The 23,588-nt window shown below is 40.4% G+C and overlaps 1 protein-coding gene across 6 annotated transcripts; it reads right to left on the bottom strand.

Moving 5' to 3' along the window:
• Nucleotides 1-1,052: 1,052 nt before the first annotated feature.
• TMPO (thymopoietin) lies at nt 1,053-22,581 on the bottom strand. 6 transcript variants are annotated; one of them, XM_054167807.1, is made up of 10 exons: nt 22,205-22,581; nt 14,265-14,391; nt 12,457-12,615; nt 10,850-10,947; nt 5,963-6,082; nt 5,767-5,862; nt 5,099-5,209; nt 4,157-4,246; nt 3,757-3,848; nt 1,053-2,917 (listed from the first exon to the last, which is right to left on the bottom strand). In XM_054167807.1, the coding sequence occupies exons 1-10, from the start codon at nt 22,442-22,444 to the stop codon at nt 2,641-2,643; spliced, it is 1,410 nt and encodes a 469-aa protein (XP_054023782.1). In that variant the 5' UTR covers nt 22,445-22,581; the 3' UTR covers nt 1,053-2,640. The 6 variants fall into 6 exon arrangements, with proteins under 6 accessions (XP_054023782.1, XP_054023784.1, XP_054023785.1 ...); XM_054167809.1 differs by lacking the exon at nt 4,157-4,246; XM_054167810.1 differs by lacking the exon at nt 5,963-6,082.
• Between the last annotated feature and the right edge of the window lie 1,007 nt (nt 22,582-23,588).

Genomic DNA, 23,588 nt, shown 5'->3' with positions numbered 1-23,588 from the left:
AGACATTGCATGTTTTTCCCCTGTAAGACACCACAGTTTTTTTCCTAAATAAGAGGAAGGCAATGCAGATAAAATTAACCACAAACTACCAATATGGACACAGAATTTCAAAGTGAGGGGAATCTCTGAGTTGAATTAACTTGTAGAAGCAGAAGTCATAGGACAATTTTAAACAAAGATAGGTAAATTCACCAATCATACAGTAGAAATCTGTATTAACAGAGCATAGTGAAACACCTATGCTTGTAAATAAAAGATCTAAAATTACATGTCACAACCTACCCCTGTACCTATTTTGATCAGACAGATTAAATTTGAAAATATTTTTTTAAAGCCTTTTTTTCAGCCCAATATGCAACTTCAGCCATATCAAAAGCAAGGGAAGGAAGAATAGAGGCAATAAAGTGGCAAGAAAGGTCATTCTCAGGGCTCTCTCATACCATTAAGTGCCTCAAGTGGAAGAAGCTCTTTCATTTCTTGAAGATGCATTGTCTCCCAACTGTAACAGAACTGCATGTAGGTTACTTTGAGGACTTATGTAGAAAAGTCTTTACCTTCTGTGAAGTAACACTGAAGTTGAGGAGATTCTCCCAAACAGTGCATAAATGAAAGAATGATGACATTTAATTGCATTGCAGTTCAGTTTGGGGTTTGTTGCTTTTGGGTTTTGGACATTTTTTTTTTTTTTTGATGCTAATAGCATCCCTGAAGGAGGTCACCTGAAAATATTTCATGTAACTAGAAAAGAAAGATATGTTTCATGTTAAAACATATAGCAAAGTAGGGTGAAAAATAATTAAGTGAAACACTGTTCCTTAAACACTGAAGAATAAATGAAGACTAGCTCTTCCCCCCAAGTAAGTTAAAGGCTAAAGGATTATGGTGCAAAAGTATTACTATAGCATTAGCAGGATGCATATTCCTCCCCCGAGCGTTGAGCTGCTCTAGTTTTACTACCATCAGATTTTAGGTTTGTTTGGGTGTTTTGTTTTTTTTAACATGGAAGACTGTAGCAGCAAAAAATGACACCACTGATAGATCAGCTGTCTTGGTTTTGCTGCTTTTCAGCAATGCATTTATTTTGATAAGGAAAATCCACACACATTAAAATCATGTTTATTTTTCTGCTTTTTGACACCAAAGGTGAATGTCTTATGTTACAATTTTCTATAGGATGGGCACAAGTTTAGCTATTTAGATTACTCAAAAAAAACCCCAGCAGATTAAGAAAAACATCAAAACTATTGCTTTGCTACAAATTACCATGTCTGTCCCAAAGTTCACAGGAAGTAAAGCTTCCCCATAGCTATAGTCTACACAATAAATTGTACCTAGAGTAAAAAGATATTGGCTATTAACTAACGCTCTCAGCTTTTTATAAGTAGCACTTCAAGAATTAGTATGACTTATTGCAATTTTGTACCAAGCAGTAAGACTGAACATTTGTATGCTGCAGATTTAAGCACACCAAAATGTATACATTCACTTTAGAAAATTGTTGCTTTTCACTCTTCATTGGTAGTAGTGAAGTCAGCTGCCTGCTCTACTAAGTTACACAATATAGAGTGCTTCAGCATGCTTCCACTGAGAAAAATAGTCAACTGTATATAAGTAGTAAATCTCACCTTAGAAGATGAAACTGTAGCAGAAAATGCAGCAATGCCCTCTTCATACAAGAATAAAACTTCATATGGAATTTTCACGTTTTGAGAATACTTCTCTACATGAATATTCAAAGATAATCACAGAAAGCTGTGTTGGAAAGACCTCGCTTGTTTAAAAAAATAAAAAAGACCACTGCTAAAGCAGAATTTAGACTTCAGGTAACAACCTTGACCCGAAAGACAAGTGGTTTAGTAGCAAATTATATTGACGCCATTTTTATTCTCCACGCATGAGACTAATAAATAAGTTCCTCTAAGACACCTCTTGCCAATTAGATTCATGTTCAGCTCCTACAAACATTGTAAGCACTAAAATGAAGGGATACATTTAAATGATGTTACACTTAAAGAGTTCCTAATAAGATGCTAAGACTTTTACAGAAATGCAAACAGGTTTACAGTTACATGTACTAAAATGTTACAGTAATCTACAGAAAAGGCTGGTGTTGTACTCTCCCTCAGAGACCAAATTCAGTTATATTGTTAATGGGGAAAAAATGCACACAAAAATGCATTTCCCTTTGTCACCTGTGTTAAGATCCTCCTCCACAATACTCTGTAGAGATAGAAGCACAACTTCTTTTCCGTACAAAGGAATAGCTTTAAAAACACAGCTTCACATTTTACTACATTTTTGCCCTTCTCAGCTTCCAAGTTCTTGCAAAAACCAAATATACAGTTTCTCCAAAATGAATTTAAAGGATGTCCACATTAAAAAAATAAAGCCTACAAAAAGTTCAAAGATCTAAAAAATGTTACTCCTATGGCAAAAGTGATCTCCTACTAGTCCAAAGTCCAGAAAGTTAACAATGTCCATTTAATATTATCTGTCTTCCTTTATCCAATTTATCAGGTTCCAATCACATTATTTGTAAGAAGTCCTTGAGCCGATGAGAGGGCAGAACAGTTCTCTACAATTAAAAACAGGAGATCAAAGGGGTTGTGCCTTTCAGAAAGATACTCATTTGGCACCACCCTAAGAGCCAATATTCAGGTATTTAGAGAAAGGATTTCCTTGATTAGTTTCCATAGACTGATAAACCAAAAACAAGAAGACTGAAATAACAACAAAGAGAAAAACTTTTATCCACAGGGGAATGGAGCGTTCTTTTTTGGTGGCTGGTTTCTCGGGCTTGATGTCAGTGGAGGTACCATATTTGGGAAGATACTTAGAGAAAGTTTCTTCCATATTGAAGTCACTGTGCTCCAGAGGCCGGCTAGCAGCTCCTTTGATTGGTCTACGGCAGCTAGCACTGTTAAATTAGAGAAGAAAAATTAAAATACTGCTAATTAAAAAGAGCATTCTAAGCTATACAGGAAAGTTTTACTATAATTAAGTAGAAATTCTTTCTAGTGAACGCAGTGCCAGAAAGTATCTAACTCTAACACGTCCGTTATTGCTGTTTTTAAGGTTAAGCATTCAGTGTTCAAACAAACATCCTTAAAAAAAAATCCTCAAATGCCACTTCACTCTATCCACATAATCAATGGATCATAAGTGGCACTATAACCTTTGGAAGTGTCACACACTATTTGCATCTCTAATAATCACTTATGCAGCCCCACTGGGATTTCTAAACCCTGGCCATTAAAATATCCACTAAGCCAATACACAGAGCCAGGAATGTTAAGAAACCCACACATTTTCAGATCCTTATAAAAAAGGAGTACACATGCATTATTTTTATTGAAACTGTGGTATACATTTAACTAGATTGATAAACCTCAAAAGAGGAGAACAAAGCTGAGCGGTGAGCAGATACACCACAAAGGTATTAACTGGTGCCATCTATTCTTCTTATGGTAAGACTTTATGAAATCACAGTCTAAATTGAAGCTGTAACAAATATGTTGGATTCACAGGAGTAGATTTTACATCTTAACATACCACAGAGACGCCCATTCCAGAAGCTTCAGTAGTAATTCCTATTGTAGTACTACTCTGTTCTCCCACCCTAAATTGAAATAGAGATGACCACCTAGACCTTAACTACCACTGAGCAAAAACTGTTCCTCAGAAACCTACCAATATAATTAAAAAAAAATAAAATACAAGAACTAAGAAACAACCCCCCATAAACTTTAGAAATACCTAATTCCTGTAGGTGTTGATACTTCATAAGGGAACATTTCCTTAAGAATATCCCTTTCTGCTCTTCGTTCTTCTGTAGTTCTGTCCAGCACCTAGGAAACCAAAACCAGTTACAGGCCTGACAAAGTGCAAACCAAAAAGCTCCAGCATAGTTCATCGCAGTGACCATAACCATGTGCAATTTTTATTGTTAAGTGAGTCACCCAGTGACATTCAGTAAATTTACTTATTGAGTTTCAGAGGTTGGTTTAACCTTTGTTAGTGGCAGTTTTCTGGTCACTTCTGAGGTCTTAAAGCATTTAGTGCTCTCCTCGGGTTCCTTTAAGACAGAGATTATGTTGTGTAAATACACTACCCCTGCCAACCACTGATGTAGATTATAAGAAAAATTAACCACCACCTCTATCATGGCTGTGTTGAGCAGATCACTGGATTGGTTGGGGCCAACATGATTTAAAAAGCACTGATGTGGGTAATCTATCTCTTCTTGCTGTAACAAACAATGCCACAGTACAGTAAAACACCAACTGGAAAAAAACAACTCTTAAGCAATTTGAAACAGAACATCAGGTATTCCCACAATATTCTGTTTGACAACTAAGTCTACATTTCTGTCAAGTAATAAACAAATAAAGCAGCCCATTTCATAAATCTCAGACCCACTGCTAGAATGCACTTCAGAAGTGTTAATACCAGTTTTATCAATGGTAACTATAGGAAGCAATGAACTCCATTTCAGCCAGATATCTTGTAATGTGAAATTGCTCAGTATCACATCAGTACAATTATATATACTTCCAGTGTCTTAGACAACTCTCCAAGAAATACAAGCTTGACAGCTTGAGTAAGTTAACAGTAGAATTATTTTCCTTCTCCATAACTGTCACAAATCTGCAGACTCAGGCATGTGGTCTAAACTGATCCTACTGTTTGATTCCCTAAACTAAGGAACATTGTGGTTTTTCAGGATAGGCTGATTTACAAGATCAAAAGGTAGGTAATCTGGTTCTGCTCTCTCCCTGAGCTACTCAAAGCATTTTAAAGAAAAAATATATACATTTTGTTAAGGAAAATAGCAGCACAAGGAGAAATAACACATCAAAACATATTTGTATCAGGAACAAAAGGAAGAAAAAAAGCAGGATCTACACACATACAAGGGAAAGATAAAAACAGGTTTACGTTCTCTGCTTTACACCATATAACAACAGTAGTTTATTTTGATTAGTGCAGCCTGGGCAATCATATCCTCCACCCCTTCTGTACCAAGCAGTAAGCACATACACACAAGATCTTGTTCACAGAGAGTAGGCAAGAGGAATCTAAGTTTTAAATAATTTACTTCAGCTGTCATCAGTGGTTTCTTTGGTGTTCTTCTGGGCATGTCTGAGAGTTCACTGATTGACAGTGTAGGAGCTGCATGCTTGAAATTTCCAGGCACCCTATTGACAACCTGCCAAGATTCAAAATTGTTCAAACTCAGAATCAGCTAAAATGAAAAATAAAAAGGGGGTGGGGGAGAGTGGTAGAACCAAATAAATAAAAATTCTTATGTGCATTGAATATATGCATGTTAGGAGTTAAGAAGTTTATGTAACAAATACTCTGAATTAAGCACTGGAAACACATTGGTTATCATTCCAAGTAGGGTTTTTTAAGCCATTTAGAAACAAAAGCTGTTTAGTTCATCAGAAGAGCCAAACTTCAAAGCAGGTAGTCTGCATATAGTTAGATAAATTAAGAAAAATCTAAGCTTTTCCAGTGGTTCTTTTCAACCCTCCCCCACAAAAGACATCAGATGGGACATAGGCATCTATCTAATCCCATCTCAAAGTGAACAGTGTTAGGCACCAATATAGATACTGAAACTGTGGTTTCAAAGACTACTGAATAGTCCCACTTTCCTTAAAGCAGTGTAACTTTTCAAAACAGAATGATTCTGTCAATAAAGTTATAATACAGGAGAAGAGCACTTGCATGATTTATTAAACATTTACTAAGCATATTTACTAGAGTCTCGTTGCTTGCAGTCAATATAGTTTCAGCTATGGGAGTACTCTCTGATATTACAGCATCATTTACAGGCAACTGTGCTGTAGCTTCCACCTGTTTGTTTAAAACAAACAAAAAAACAATTGAATAAAATAGCCACTGAGACCCTAACAGGGAGAAAAATGCTTGTCTATTACAATAAACCTCTCATCACCCTTTTCCTTGGTGTTCTTCTTGACACTCTTGTAGAGTCCCTAGAAAATGCCTGCAGAGGTCCACTTTTTGAAGATCCACTTGTCCAGACAGTCTCAGTGACTCCATCTTGAGAATAGGTCTATTCAAGTATCAAACACATGATCAAACACATGAAAGCCAGCTCTCAACATTGGATACCCACAACCAAAAGCCAGAATAGCAAGCACACTCTAGAAGCAGTATCCACAATCCAAAAACAATAATGTGGATCATGATACATTAGATAAGGAATAGCTAGAACAGCAGTGCTGACCACAGTGCCTATGCTGGAGCACACTGTTGTTCAAATACAAAAATCCTGACTAGATCATGACCACCATGTGAAAACTGTCTATCTGCACACTGTAGCACAGTGAGCTCACTCAGGCTACAAGCAATCCCACCAAGTCATGGACAGCAGATAGGCCAGCTTTCAGGCCCACTGCGATAACTGCAAAGGTATCTGAGAATGAGCAGAGAGCATCACCTTGTTCTCTACCTACAGAAGAATCTACTCAAGCAGAGATAAGAATGCTTACACACAGCCACCTGCATTTCAATAGAAAGTAATCTTCAGTCATGGGGGGAGATATTTTTATGTGGAAGCTCTTTAAGGTTATGAACTAAAACTCACAGAAGTCTCACATAACAGGATCTTTAAACAATCAAGACTGGCACAGATCTTTACAAATCTTCAGGCATTTGAAGTGCCAAACTTCTATAGGTACAAAAAAGTGCAGGTAATTTCCTACGCCTTACTGCAAGTTTTATGCTCAAATGAAGACTTCTTCTCAAAACTAATTCCAAACAGACCTGGAGGGAAAGGGAAACGAAGGTCTGCTTCTTCCAGATTACATATTTTTTTTCCTTTTTTATTTGGTTAAGTTTAGAAATAAAAAATTAAAGTTACTGCAGTGAAGCTAAAAGCCAAGTGGCTTCATGAGTAAGGGAAATTCTGTATTACAGCTGCTACACATCCAGCAGAGGGAGCACAAGTGTTTTCCGTTGCTCCAAAGTCACTGAAATACTGTGAAAAGCACATTATGTATTTACACACAGACCACAAAACCAAACAGATTCAGATGGTCCATACAGAATTGTAATCTTCAGCCTAAGTCTCCAATATTGTTTTTAATTTAAACAGACTTCTGAATTAAAAAATAAAACAATTAAAATCTCCCAGCCTCTTGCTATACCATCACCAGACATGGGCTCTTGCTTAACTTAGAATGTACATGGGGGTGAGGTGGGGAGAAGATTGAGACACATTCTTTAGAAATTTGAGAGAAACACTCATTTCAGAGTGGTTCCACATTCAAACACACCCCACTCACAAAAGCAGTCAGGCACCATCCTGCTAATGGAGAGCAGCTGTGCTCCAGGTTGTTGGACTAGGAAGTAGTTTTCTTCTAATGAAAAGTTAGAAGTACTTCAGTAAATAAGCACCCCTCCCATTAGCTCTTCAGATGCTTGTCAGTCATGTGCTTTAAGTATTACATTTCAAGATTTTTCTTGCCTGAAAATTCCAAGAGTAATCAAAAAAAGAGAATAGAATCTAATGTTTGACTCGCCCAGACTTCAGAAGAGAATATTCAACAGACCAGATTTCAAAAAAATTCTTCTGTAATTACAGTTACCCTCACTGTCAATTCAATGAGCAGAACTTGTCTGCTTATCTCATAAATACCTGGGCTAAACAAACCCTACTGAAATGCAATACTCACATTAAGTACACCAACATCCTGTATATAACCAGAGAAAGCTACAATGGTGTGGTACACAAGCGCTGTTCAGCATGTGATTTTAAACTGACACATCACTTGCCAGCAGGGAAGTTAGAGGATGAATCTACCTCAGCTGTCACTTCCCAAGATTTTTATTGGGTGTATACCACATGAGATTTGCATGCCAGCAGCTGCAATGCTGTGTGTTTTATTACTAAGAAGTCCTGGTATATAGGTAGTCAAAAATCCATAGGGAGAAGTAGGGGAACACAGCACATACAGAACGTAACTGTACAAAGTCTCAAGGCAAAAGACAAGCTCTATGTTGCTAGGACTCCTGAACATCTATGTTGGTTAGCCTGCCTACTTCTGTCCAGTGATGTTTACTGTAAGGCCTTAAGCTCAGTTTTGAACTGTATCTTCACCTGTTTGGAAGAGAGCACTCAAACTGGAGTTGGGTGGATGGGTTGTTTTTTTCCCCAAACTTTTCCAGGTCACTATGAAGAGGCAATTAAACACAAAGAGCTGACTTCAGACACATCTGGCCCTCCACTGCGGACAAGATCCATAAGCCTGCTCAAGCACCCTACCCAATTTCTTTAGCACCAGCCTGCTTAAAGACTATTTACATTCTTAAGAGAACAGCAACATCCATCCATGCCAAATAAGACTAAAACTAGGGCTGCACAAGACTAACAATTCTGCTCCTACCACACTACCAACCAATTCAGCCCCACCACTCTTCAAAGCCAGAGTCTTTGAGCCAACACAGTGCACACCAGTCACATAATTCAAAGTGGCCATTCTGCAGAATTATCAACTGCAAAGCAAAGATCCAATTTCACAAGAAGGAAAGACAACAGCATCTTCCCCATCATCTACTTTTATTCTCAGCAAAAGATATGACTACACACATTTGTTAGCCAAAACCATTGTTATTCTTGGCTTCAAGCAGCCCTAAGATTTTGCTGGTGAGTTGTTTGGGGGGTTGCTTTTATCCTTTGGGGAACTGTTTCTTTTGTTTTGTTGGGTTTTTTGTTGGTTTAGGTTTTTTTTTTGTTAACTGAGTTTTACATGTGTTTCTTTTGTTTTTCAAACACACTCAGTTGAAAGGTAAGAGGTTTTAGTAAGTTAGAATTAAGAGTTCCTGAAGAATTTGGCATCACTGTGAAATTAGATCATTTTTGGATTATCAAATGATGTTCCTGGTAATTAAAACACGCAAGTTGCAAAACACTGCATCTTTGCTGCACATGTAAAAGATTAAGACAAAACACAGCAATGACCTAATGTTATTACAGTGCAATGGGATGATGAAAAATTGCATAAGCATTCAATACTTGAAAATGCCACAAAAACACACCACTGCATCTCTTCTGTTTTATTCAGTAAGCACATTCCTGAAGACTAGGAAGCTTTGTTTGTTGATAGTTGAATCAAATACCTCTAGTACACTGAGGCTAGCCAGGGAATTCTGGGTGAACAGAGATTTAGTACAAAGTAACCCTTAAAACACAGAACCTCAAGATTCAGATGCCCATTATAAGGAATGTCATGAGCTAAAGTTGCCTGAATAAGTTAAGAATTATTTTATGTGTTAAAAACCCAATTGAAAATAGGCACAACTTACTATGAGTATCTACAACTGTATTGTACTACCCAAGCTCACATAGCAGTGTGCCTCCTGCTTTAAAAGACATTCAAGGGAGAGAATGTTCACATGTACTCACATACAGTATCTAAAGAGGAAGCATCTGATATTACCACAGTGAGAAAAGTTACTGATCTGCTCAAATACATCAAGTTGTTAACAGGTCAGATTTTGGGTCACTGAATGTTACTGTAGAATAACTCCACTACTTACTGGTCAGAGAAGTAACGCTGTAAAGATCCAAAGTAACCTAAGCCGGGGAACAGAGTATTTAATGACACTATCGTGTCACAAGGACAGATCAGCCCCCAGCTACTGAATCCAGTATTCAGCCTGCAGTTTGAAAACTTGGTGCTTCTGTAAAATCCTTCTTTCACCAAGACAACAGAATATTATTTCTAAGTAAAAGAAAAGTGGTGCGCACAGCAAGGTTTAAACTTGCTATTTATTATGTTTTTTTCTTATGAGAAGTTCTCAACTAATTAATGTCTACTCTAGTACTGCTGCTATAGACACAGCTGAAGAAAAAAATACATAGCTAGTTAGTGCATGTGTGTACACATACATAACTGCTGGAGCAGGTCCAGAGGAGGGCCACTATGACGATCAGAGGGCTGAAGCACCTCTCCTATGAAGAGAGGCTAAGAGAGTTGGGGCTGTTGAGCCCAGAAAAGACCACCTTGTAACTACACTTCAATATCTGAAGGGGATCTATGGCAAGGCTGGGGAGGGACGATAGGCAAACTGGAGCCGGGTAGATTTAGCCTGGACATAAGCAGGAAGTTCTTTACAATGAGAGTGGCAAAGTACTGGAACAGGTTTCCAAGGGATGTGGTTGAGGCCTTGACCCTAGAGACATTCAAGATCGTACTTGATGTGACCCTGGGCAGCCTGATGTCCTTGCTCACTGCCGGGGCATTGGACAAAGTGATCTTTGAGGATTCCTTCCAGTGTGATGCAATCTGTGAATCTCTGTGCTATGCACCATATATAAATCAAACACTTATCAGATGCATTTAAAATTCTGAAGGGTATCTATGGCTATCAAACCAGAGAGAAATTTCAGCAAGGGGGGTGGGAGTGAAACAGCAACCCTTCCCCAATTGTTTTGGAACCCTGCTCCTTTTATGGAATCAAGTTGATTACAATTGTTTACAGACATCCAACAGAATATCTGACTTAATCAGTCAGATTTCCAAAACTAAACATGTCAAGTTTGCCTATTAACCTGATTGACTTTTCTCTAAGAGGTGGTATAGCATCTGGCAAGTCACACAAACAGCAGAGTAGAATTTTTAATGTTATCAGACACTAAAAACAGCAGCTGTAAGTTAATTAATAAAATTTTCATGCTGTATTAGAACAGGCTTGCTGAAAGAACTTCTATAAAGCAGCACAGCCCACTTAGTCAAATATGTTAAAACTAGTAAGGTTAGTGAGCACATCACCTGCAGTTAGTAGCTGTTCCCAGATGCCACCAAATTAAACATACCTGATTGTGTTCAACCACTCTTTGTTTCAGTGCTACTGGAGCCTTTGTCCTGGTTTTCAGCGGTTCTCTCTTCTCAAGCCTCAGCTCAGTATCCAGATCTGTAACCAATTATATTAAAACTAGTTTCTATAACACTACTGGGTTTCATAGTACTTTAAATCAATTGGATTTTAATAAAAACTCATTTTAGGATGCAACATACATGCATTTTAGGATGCAACAGAGTTACCATTTCCTTAAAAAAGAAACAGTAAGTTTCTCCACTGAATGTTGAAGAATAAATGATTTTAAAAGAATAATCTTCAAAATTACTTTAAAACACTGACCCAAGCATTTTTGTCCTGAAAATCCCACATTTCAGATAATCTGACCCATCCAGCAATTCCATTTAGAAACTGGTACCAAGTCATAACTACTTTCACCAATGTACCATTATACTGTTGATCACAGTAAAGCTAGGTTTTCAATGTTTAAGCTGTTAGTTTCATTTCTTTTGAAACAGTTCCTGTTATATAAAATTCTTTTTTAATGCAGAAGAAAGGCTAACAGTTAGAAGTCCTCTTACTAGTAAGGATGTGTTATTTCCAACCCTCTTCTAAAATTCTAAAAGCACTGCATCAACATATGCAGAGTTTATTTATAGGCTTTTTTTTTGGCAGGGGGTAGTGTTTGGTTTTTTTCCCCCCCCCAATCAGTATTTCAACAGTTTGGTAATTAGATGAAGCACATAAGGAGATAGTTGTAAGTTGTGACTGGGCTCTTGGCTGTCCTAAAAATTAAGTAAGTATTTTCACATCCTTTCTGACTATGAAACTGCAAGACATTGAAGTTCAAAAATAAGCCCAAACATGCAAAGGAAATCCAATGAGTTCCTAATTGTATTTCATCCCTTTCTGTCCTATCTCCATAGATGTTCCTGTCAAAAGAGAACAAACCCAAAACAAACCCTAAACATCCCCCCCCACCCCACCCCCAAAACCAAACCACACAAAATAAGCACCTTCTAACATTTCATTCAAGACACTAAAGTCTACACTGTTTTTCCCTTTGTAGTATGTATGACTGCGTGGTTTAGGTTCCAATTTCCAGATCCCTACACTTGGTTATAATGCCAGGTTAATATACACAAAAACCACACCCAAGATCAACCCATCCCAAACTAAGTCCATGATGAACAGAGCATAAACAAGCATAGAATTCATGTACAAGACATTTATAAAAGGAGTTGAATAACCAAACATTCATACACTATTCCACAGTAAGTATTTGAGCACCCTGAGATTAAATTGCACTTGCACTTAAAGACAAAGTGCAAAGAATACTGGAACGCTCAACATGAAGTTCTACCTAGCACATTTACATGGTCCGGATCTGGGGAAAACAGACAAACAGGACCAGTTTGTCAGCAAAAATGTCTCCAAGTGTCTGCTCTGTTTTTCTGGGATCACAGACCTAGTATTGTGTCAAAAAGCACACGACTTGCATGGTCTGCAAGAGTATCTTAAAGCCTCCCATAACAAGCAAGGTCACACCCTCCTTAGTGATTCCTTACACTGAAGTATTACTGATGTTGAATAGTTTGCATGCAAGTTCCATGTAAGTCTTACCATCTTCATTGTCACTGTACTGGTCAGAATCATTACTTCCATTTTGTCTGGTGTTCTCAACAGTAGAAGAAATCTCTGGGAGAGGTATAGGTGCCTTCAGTTCTGGACCTTGCTCCATCAGTTTCAACAGCTTTTTCTCATAAAGTTTTCTAGTAGTAGCTGTAACAAGAAAGGATACATGAAATAAGTATTTGCCTTTCCAGACCTGATTGATAGAACTTGGCTGTTTTTATTTTTAATATGGCCTAGAGCACGTGCCTCTAGATACACAAGAGTACCTTTATGGTTTCTAACTTTTTGGTTTAAGAGAATTCTGAAGATAAATTTAGACTTGTTAGGACACTGAAACTTAGAAGCATTTATCTATGGAAAAGGAATCAGATTTGTTTCAGCTGGAAAAGACCTCTAAGATCATTGAGTCCATCTACCTGCTTCTTAAATGTTTTGTTTCATATGCTGCAATACACAAACTGTTAGGGCCTCATAAAAGAATTAGTGAGATTGATATTACAGTGGCAAGTTTCCACTATTATCCTCTTAATCCCTTTACCCTGGTACTAACACCTTAATTTATCCCTTGCCCTGATGGCAAATTGAGTCCAATAAACATCAGAAGTGGTGTAAGCAGACAGCAACAAAACAACTTCCCACTTACTACACCTAGATGTCAGGTTGGCTTGCCTGATCTTAAGAGGACTGCCATTTATAACTCAAGTCCAGCACATACGTGCATGTCAGGGCTGTGCTGGCAAAAATCTGCAGAGGTGACTGATGCATGAGCTGCAGAAAAGTCTGCCTTTTCTGAAGTCTTCTAGGGTTAAAAATCACCCTTAAAAATAAGAGGCACTCTCTCAAGAAAGAGAATTAATAAATTCTAATAACTAAGGCTTTCACTTAGACCAAATTTGAACATTTTGTCAACAGAATGCATAGGTACTTAAATTTTGTAGAAGACTTGAGCACTATCCAAGAAATCAGGTTGAATGGGAAGGCATACAGAAACAGCTAACAAAAAATATTATCTGTATGACTTTGAATACAGACAGGCTTCCAGGCTCCACCCACATCAGGATTTCAAGAACATTCCACAGAAGGCTAAGCACAGCACAGGCAGCTATCTTTTCTTGAAGCGTTATGAAATGTAAGTCCCTGTCCCAGACATCTCCTGACCTAGGTTAAAATGCAGGATAGAATGCTAGGTTCAGGGAGGAGGGAAAAGGGAAAAAAATCAAAAGGAAAATATTACTGCACAACACAGTGAGTGGGAAATGCCCTAGGGAAGGGGAAGTTCCATGTTCTCATTCTGCTCTCAATGCTCTTAGGTTATTATGTAAGATGTATTTTCTATTTAAGCAAGCACCAGATCTCAACCTCTGTATCAGAAGACCTAATTACCCCAGCAGTGAACTTTAACTACTAGTGTCACAGCTTCAAAACAGAAGTTGTAAAATTTCCAACTAGTCCAGAACACATGAGGAACAAATTCCAGACTTGCCTACATGGCAGTGCTTCATGTCTTGGTCCCTCCCCATGTAAGTGATTCTACAGCTCTATCAGTAGACTTGGCAGTGCTAGGTTAACAACTGGATTTCATAAAGATCTTTTCCAACTTGAAAAATTCTATGATTCTGTAAGGCTTCTCAATGTAAATAGTACATTGAAAACATCTTAAGTAGGAAGTAAGACTGCAACTGTAGTGGTACTAAACTTGATAAGCAACTGTATCAGAGAAGCTTAGAGCACTGGGAACTAAGATTTAGTTAGAAATATGGTGAACAGATGAGTATTTGCTAGTTCAGTTGACCTACCTACAATTGGGCCAGGATTTAGTCCATACTTCATAAGCTGTTCTTGAAGCTCTTCATTACTCATCTCTGTTACATCTAGGTCATCCTTCTCCTCTGGTCTGGGTTTGTCAGTCTTCTTTGTGGCTTTCTGTTGAGTGTGCATCAGAGAAAACAAGAGAAAGTGTTTCCAGTTAATACAGAACATACCTTTTTCTTCCAAGGGAATAAAAAGATGCGATTCCTAAGCATACAAAACCAGAAAAATTCTGTTCTCCACCATCATCACCACTACAGCATACCTGAAACACTTCAAACATTTACATCTATTAAACACACGCACAAGCTTCTTGCTTATATAAAGGAATCCATTGCAAGCCTCTCCTACAGTTAAAAAAATAAGAAGAAATTTAAAAAATAATCTTATGCATTATTCTGATACTGTGATTTGAGTTGAAGTTTGAATACACAACAGGAAAGGATTTCTTTCCTACAACTAAAGAGGTAAGCTTCTAGATGTCCAACCACCACTACAGTAAGCTACAAATACCTATGTTCCATTTGCATTTCTTTGCATTATTCCTAGTAGGTCAACACTTTCTTCCTCTCTCATTATGGAAAACGTTCTCCAGCATCCACACCCTCTCAAACAAGTTCCCAAATTCCCATTCCTGCTTGCTTTGGTGTTCTCTGTAAGATTACATCATGTTACAAAGTGAGAAGCAGGAAAGGCAAAGCCAGGAACATCCTTTCAAGTTTTCAAAATCTTGCCTACCTGCTTAGGCCTCTGCTACTGTAACAAACCCCAAACCCAACTCTGGCAATACTTGAACAGTTGGCAAGCACACCACCACCACATGCAGATGGTTATCAAAACAATCTGCCAAGATGCTACTCCTAAATTAGCAGGTTTTGCTATATCCAAACAGAATGATTATAATGTTTATTCAACTTAAGAAGCCTTTGTTACTACACCAGGCATTTCAAGCTCCAAGATCTGCAAGAAAGTGAAAAGGTAAGACAGAGCTGGGGGACAGGGGGAAACACACCTCTTTAGGATCTTCTTGCTCTCAACTAAGAAAGACTTCACACCTCTTTGGTTGCTCGGAGAGCCTATTTGTGCTCGCCAGAGTAAAGTGGTATAACTGACCACCTTGCACATAAACATTCTTGCAACACTATGCCCAGACCAATAAATCCTTCTGTGAAGATCCTCCAGAACATGAAACAAACACAGCAAGGAACAACAAAACCCCACACGAACCAAATCAAAACAACAGGAGAAACCAAAAATACACCACTGTACAACCACATTTCTAGTCATTGCCATTTTCTAGAAAACAAAAGGTTGAAGAGGATCTGCATATTTCACTTAAGAATTGATTGTTCACAGCAAAAAGATGGCAATTTAGTAGCAGTTTCCATCAGGCTCAGTTTCAGATTAACTAGGACCCAATCCTTCAAAAAAAGTACTGAAGTGAGTTAAAGCATGGTACTCCCACACAGCATTCCCAGTTCTAAGGTCACAGGAGAAAACAAACACACACAAACAACAAAATAAGATAAGAGAAGTTCATCTTCCCCAGGTGTTATCTCTCAACAGCAAAAAGCTTTCACCTTCTTTCACTAACAAAAGCAGAAAATGCACGTGATGAGAATTCAGACCTGGAAGCTATCCCTTACCTCGTATCTCTGCCATTCCTGCTGAACAGAAACTCAACAGCCCCAAACCAGTTTCAGACAAACGTCACAGGTTCCTTTACTAGTTCTAGCACTATTCCACAAAAGACAAACATCATCTTGAAGAAGCCATTACATATCACAGACAATTATGGGACATTATCAGAAGCATTTTCAAACCCCAAGTTAAATGGCACCTACATTAGGATATTCAAGGACTTTAATCCCAAACAGGTGCAGCTTCATCACTACAAGCAGAAAGGCTCAGGGCTTCTTTACTGTTTCTCTGAATGAGGTTAAGACAGGCTAAGAAAGCCCAAATCATGCCAACAGGATGCCCTTTAATTTTCTAGTTTGTGCAGTGTCTTCTCTGGTAACAAATAACCACGTTTCTCTTAGAGGAGGGAAAAACAAGGAACTGCACGTGACAAGTCTCAGTTACAGACTTATGCTGTGAAATACAGGTCTCTACTCCCTTTGCATTTTTTATTCTATCATATACAAGCATTTCCTGCAGTAGAATTTGAAGTCCCCCAAACAACAAAAATCCACACCAAAAATAGGAAAAAACCAACCACCTACAACAAAGTCCTGCTGATCTTTTTATCCTCAAACACCTGGAGACAACATTTACCAAAAGCTACAGGACAGACAAAATAAACAAGGGAAAGGAAATTATGCAGCAGCAATTCAAAGATACTGATACATGCAACTTTAAGGATTCTTTACCTTTTAACCTTAGTCATTAAGTGCCAGGTTTAGAATTTCCAAACCTATGTGCAGTAATAGTCCTACATTGTAAGATTAGGGACTACTCAACCCTCCTGCTCCCACTTCCTCCCAGACACTAAATTTCTTGTTACTCAGTGAAGGGAATGTACCCACTCTGTAAACAGATGAATGCTGCATAATGAAGAGTTGATTACAGAAAACCTAAATGAAAGAATAAATATTCATAACAGTGACCAAATTTGAAAAAAAAAAAAAAAAAAAAAATCAAGAAACCAAGCTAACAGATGGTCTCCTGGCTCAATCATCTGAATGCTGACCTGGAGATCTGGCTTGTGTACAAGTCTCTGCTGAACAACTGACATGCTCTGCTAAACAAAAATTATTTCAAGAAAACAATACTTAAATATAATTATTACTACACTAGAATTGTAACAAGCTGGACTCCTTAGTTCATGAATCTAGAACTGCATGATCTTTAAAAGGTAAAGAACAGTATGGCAAGACTCAGGAATTACTTAGTCACCTAAACCCCCTGCTGCCCACAGCTGTCACTCAGACAGCAGATAAGCACCTTCTAAAAGGCCACAAAGGTGTTAATCTGTATTCTGGGTCACATTTGTATAGCACATCGTAATTAAGAGAGATACACAGGAAGCATTGAACAGACATCTTCCTTCACTGGGCAGCATATATGCTTTACATTCTCTCACCTGAGTGTGCAGTTTCACCTTCCATACTCCTAGTCTTCAAAACCTGCCATTTTTATTACTACCTTTCCTTTTCCAATAGGGAAGGGGTTGAAACCACCCAGTTATCTCCACCACACACTATTCTGGTCATAAAGAGCTGAAGCTAGCTCTTAATCAAGCAGCCAAGTAAATTGAAACAAACAAGCCTATCTCTACCTGATAGATCTCTTCTATAACCTTTCAAACAGGCCCTTCAAGTCCAGGTGCTCTCATTATACCTTCATTAAGAAAAGTGAGGAGGAGATATCTGACAGATCTTCACTTTCAAGATCAGAAATAACACTGTGCTTTAGAAAAGATTCTTCCAGGATAGAAAATGCACTGATAAGTAAAGTCATAAAAATTACACATTCCAAGCTCTGAACAGCTCCTATTTGGCAGCAGTGTCAAGATGATATTTCTGGTATGTGCTTTAAAGCAAGTAAAAAATGCCATTTCATAGATATTTTTGCTATGAGCTATCTGTCCTGATACTCAGCTCACAACAACCAGGACTAGGGGCATCCAGATGCACATGGCTACCCACCATCATCCCCTGCAGCAGAAAGGTGTCTGACATACCAAATACTAACCAGGCTACAGACAAAAAGTTGTTCCAAAACATTAGTAGAGCTGGAGAAGCTGGCTCCTCCAGACAATATCACACTGAAGCCCAGACAATCATTATTTTAAAAGCTTTTCCGTTCCTGGCAAGAGTGTATAGCCAAAGATCCTCCCTCTCCAAAAAACCCCAACCAACCAACTGAAAACAACCACCAAAACCCAAACAAACATGAGAAGTACAACATCTAAGAAGAGGCCACGTTTTAAATGATACTTTCAATTACTTCATAGGAAAGCTCTTTAAATTTTTGATCTAATATTTATTCTTACTTTGATTTTGTGAATTTCATGTATTTGGCAGTATTTCAAGTCATCTTCTACAAAGCAGACTGCACTTTAAACAACAGGGAGGGGTTCTGCTACATCACAAAAATGCTGTTTCACCGAGGGGAAGTCAGATCTTAACACAGTACAATAGATTAATTTTTAACTTTAGGTGCCAAAAATTGCTAACTGCCTAAAGAGTTTGCTGTTACAAAGCATGATGGTTTCAGGGTCAAAGAGAAACACCATCAGAACAAAATCCCTGTACATTTTGATCTGCTTACACATGCACGTTAATAATTTATATCTTCCTTACTGTACCTGAATAAAAAAATAAAAACTCAGGTCAAAATAAATCCATATTAATATAAATGAAACAGCTGCAGCACTGTGAATGAATAACACTTGTCTTACAATACATTAACTTTTCATCACTAGCCTATTAAAGCTTTTATTTGTTCTGAGGTATAGGTTGGTTGTAGTATTGATAGCACTATGCTGGAAGAGCAATGGATTTAAAATATGTGACTTGTAGGAGAATTAAATCTATGGGGTTTGTCTCATTGCTACATATATTTTATTTACTACCCAACTGAAGTATCACAAGTACCCACAACTTAGAAGAAAGAACACTAAAATAACAGTCTAGACAGTTTAAAATTTCTAATGCCTACAGCAATGCCAAAACATTACCTGTCAGTATCAAGAAACCTGGTTTATCTTTACTGGCTTTTCAATGACTGCAACGTGGATATTCGGAGTACTGCTTTGAACTGGTTTATCACTTTTCATTCAAAAACCCTGCTCTACCCCCTTCAGCATCCTCAAGTCTGCTGAAAGACCCGGTAAGATGCTACTTCAGACATAAGCGGAGCAGCCGGTACATTCCCCAGACTGAGCCCTCACCCCTCCCCCCTGCAGAGAGAGCCGAGGAAGCAGCGCCTCTGCAAGAAGGCGGCCCCAGAGTGCCCCCTGGCGGCCTAGCCCCGCGCACTGCCAAGCCCACTGAGGGGGAGGGAAGGGGGCAGAATATCCCTCTTGACTGACCTCTCAGGAACACCCTTACTCAGGCCGGCATCGTAACCCCATTACAATCCACTTTTCACACGGAAAGTCATAGTAAGCGCTATTTCATACATCTTTGATAGCCTATGCCCGCAAAATACGGATAGGATGCTTTTTGGCTGTGATCCCAATCCCTAGAGGACTTGAGTAACAATAGGATTGCTCACTCAAGGTACCTGGGCTTCATCAGGCAGGCGCACATGGAATTGAGCACTCACAACTGTAGTGCTTTTACTACTGAATAAGCACAAACTTCAGAGATTACTTCTCCACTTGTGCCACTCTTCTCTATTCAGAAGTGCCCATTTCTTTCCCCCCAGAATGACTGTGGCCCTTTTCTACCTCTCCCTCTATGCAGCCAGTATTCATTAACTCACCCCAAGAGTGAGAGTGAGTCTTCACTCCCAAAGCACTTTGGCTTTTTGATTGTTTGTGTGGATTTTTTGTTTTTCTTGTTAAGTTGTTTGAGCGTGGCTTGTTTGGTTTTTTGTGTGTGTGTGAGGGGTTTTGGTTTGTTATTGTTTGGGGGTGGGGGGGTGTCTTTGTTTTTAAAGAACCATAAGACTAAGCCACAAACAAACAAAACAAAGAGGGGAGGGAAAAGCACCAAAAAACAAAGAGCAGAAAGCAGTGTGACAGAACCATCTGAAACACAAACCTGAGTGCTCTTTCAAATGTTTTATACAAGTTAATACTAGCCTAGTTACAGGTTAATACTGAGTGACTCAATCATCTCTTGCAATTCTCAAGTTAAGCAGCATTCAAGTTTTCAGCAATACAGGAAACACAGAATAGAGCAGTTCACATGTTTTCATCCCATAGAAGCTACCTTTGTAATATAGTCAAGTATTTCGGTGTCCCAGAAACATAGTAAGTGGCTGATTGCCTAAGAGTTTGAAACAGCTGGTTTACACCCTTCCAATGTACACAAACCAATACCACAATCTCTAAGACCTGCAACATACATAAAAATGGACCTACTAAAACATTACAATTTTGTTACTCAGATCTCAGCCTACTAACAGAAAACAGCCACAATATTATACCAGTGCACGCTATAAAATACTTGTATTTCTTTATGGACCCAGTGCAAATTGCTATCTGGTCCTTTTAAATATATACACAAAAGCAACACCTCAAAATTTTTCACATTGCATTCATTTTGCCTCTCCCTTCTACCCGTTTTTGAGAGAAAGTCTCTCTAGAGATCTGTATGCAACTCTTTTGGGAGGAGAGCTGATCAGAAGGCATTAACTGGGACAACAGCGACTCAAGCTACAAGCAGTTTCAGAACAACCTAAGCTGTACTAAGCACACAAGAATACATCAACCAAGCCTTTGTGTTGTTTTGTTGGGTTTTTTGCTTGTTTAAAGGGATGCGGGAGAGCAACAGACCCAAATCCAAGCAACCATCACTAGAATACTTGCTGAAGTTTTGGAAGTTAATAGTGCTGTAGGCTCTAGTATTAACACACAGAACTAGCAGAAACAGCACGGAGCCTTCCAGACATTGTTAAGAGAAGTGCGGGAGCACCACCCATTCTGTAAACATCGTAAAACTCACACGTAATTGTTTAAGCTTAAGTACTGTGGAAGGAAAAGGCCAAATCAGACCTAGGAACTTCAGCAGTTAGGAGACTGCTTCTCCCACAAGCATGCAACACGTCAGATGCAAGTTCATTTTACTTTACTCGGAAGCACCTGATGAGCGCTACAGGCAGACCACTAAATCAGAGAAGCATCACTGTAAAGTTTCTCCAGTGAGTGCCTTTTTCAGTTGCACTTCTCAATTTATTAATCCAAGAACTGCTTTCCTAGATTCTTTAAAAGGTTAAAGCATGAAAGACCTTCAAAAGAGTTAATTTATTTGCATGCTCTTTACAAGGGAGCTTTGAAAAAAAAATAATAGTATTTCAGGTACTTGCAATATCCCACATTGTAACTCTGGTAGCTGGCAATCATTACACAAGCGTTTATGGACGACAAAGATGGATTAAAGGATCGCTTTCTCAAGATATGCAAATTTACAGGCGCTTACTACAAACTGAAACGGAAATCGTATTTTCCCAAAGGAATAAGTTCCAGACGGCACCAGCTCCTCCCTCTTTCCTTACATCGAAGTTTAAGAAAGCAAGGCACAGTGGACCGACCGAACACATAGCAGGAGTACTTTGGTTTGAAACATAAACTAACCGCTACTGGAGACAGCTGTATTAACCAGACTCTTCATTAAACAAAACAAGCAAGTTGTTCCTTAACTTCATCCTTTCATCTGGAGGAATTTACACAAAGCAGCGCTGCTTCAGTACAAACTCGGACAGCTGACGGGACTCTACTTTCCAAAGTAAGCTGCAGAATCGTACTGAGTTTCCTTGCTTTGCTTCTTAAACACTCTTCTACTGTTGAGACCGCCCCCCAAACCACAGTAAAGGCTTCCCAATTTACAGTTCGAGGGGCCGTCTCGCACTGCCCCTCCCCGGCCGGCGCAGCCCCGCTGCTCTGAAGCCGCCCCCGCCGAGAAGCGCACACGCGGGACGCGACCTGGAGGTAAAGCCGGTGGCTACCCAGCACCGGCTCGCCTCTCGGCAAGGGACGGCCACTCTGCCCCAGGCGGCAGGGATCACCCCCGCCGGGCACGATCCAGCCGAGCCAGGCTGCTCCTCAAGTAAGGCGAAGCAGAGCCGTTCCCGGTCCTACGCGCGAGGACGCGCGGAGAGCAGCGGCGCTTCACTGCGGTCTCCCAGCCGCGGCCCACAGGCGGGGTGGGACAGACACATTCGGGCGGGAAAACGGGCCTGAGGCCGCCGGAAAGCCGAGGGAGGGCAGGCGGGGGCCAGGATCTTGGGGCGAAAGAGGAGCGGCAGTACTCACCCGCCCGGAGGCAGCGCCGCGGTTCCTGGTGCTGAGAGGGGTCTGCTCCCGCTCCTCGTCGCTGGAGAAATCGGGCTGCGCGGGGGCGGGCGGGTTGCGGGCGGTGAGGTGCTGCAGGTAGAGCTGCACATACACGTCCTTGCGCTGCTCGCCGCCCGGCAGGCTCACATTGTTGGCGATGAGCTCGCTCTTCAGCTTCTCTTTGGTCAGCACCGACGGATCCGCCAGGAACTCGGGCATCGCCGCCGGCCGCCGCCCTCCCGGGAGAGGCACCAACAAAGCGCGGGGAGAAGGGGCGGGGGAGGAGGAGGAGGACTCGCCTGCCCCGCGCCAGGGACCCAGCTCCACAGCAGGCGGGAGCGCACAGCGAGCGCTTCTCCCAGCCAGCAATAAACCGCGCCCCGATTGGCAGAGCGGAGAACGAAGCGACCCCACTATTGGCTGTCGGGTGGAAAAGGGGAGAGGCGCGCGGGACCTACCAGCGTTAGTGCTTTGGGCGTGGGATAGTAACGCAGTTTAAATTCGGCTCAGGCGGGAGAGGCGGGTGGGGGGTGGTGCTCTCGTGGGACGCGGGCGCCGCCTCGGGCTATTGAGTCCCAGTGCCCTGCCCCCTCCCTCCGAGCTGGGCGCTTCGCCACAGTGCTCCTCCCTTTAACGCTACCGCCGAGGTCTTCCCCGGGTCTGCCCGCCGCCCTTTCCGGCGATAAGAAAGCAGCGGGCAGTTTCTCTTTGGCGGGAGAAGGGGTGCGAGCTGTGGGGGAGGCGGTTATGGTGATCCCTGTGGCCTGCTGTGACACCTGCTACCGCCTGTGACACCTGCCACCGGTTCTATCGCCGCCGCTGCTCCCCTGGCGCGATCAGCCCGCTGGGCTTGCCGCCGGCGTTTCTGAAGTTGGCTGAAGCGGCGGCCTTGCCATGAAGGAGCTGTCTCCCGGCCACCTGAGCTGCTGCTATCGCTCCCCGAGTGCTTCACTTCACCTAATGCCGTAGTTGTCAGGCTTCAGAAGAATGCCAGCTGGCAAATTGGAAGCTGCTATGTTCGTGTAACTGCTGCCGTTGCGATGACTTCCATGTTTAAAGAAGAAAAAAAAAAAGTACTAATTGCTTCTATAAGTATTGCAAGATCTGAAGCGCTCATAGTCGTTTAATTGAGCTAACTTGAAACATTGGACAAGTGTGACCCTGCTGGGGAAGTAAGACTGAGTGTAATGCTGCGTGATCTTTAAACAGGAGAGTCAAGTCTTCCTGCTTGCTTGCACCACTATACATTTGCCTGTATTTTATATGGGAATGGTTTTTCAGATGGGTTCATCAATCATGGACATGAGACAGCATTGTTAGTATTTGCACCCACTCCTCTTCATGTGCCAAAAAGGGTGTTAAA

The sequence above is a fragment of the Dryobates pubescens genome, chromosome 15 (genome assembly GCF_014839835.1).
Source record: "Dryobates pubescens isolate bDryPub1 chromosome 15, bDryPub1.pri, whole genome shotgun sequence".
NCBI classification, from domain to species: Eukaryota; Metazoa; Chordata; class Aves; order Piciformes; family Picidae; genus Dryobates; species Dryobates pubescens.
Note: the sequence above shows the minus strand (reverse complement) of the source record. Positions and strands in the feature narration are given on the sequence as shown.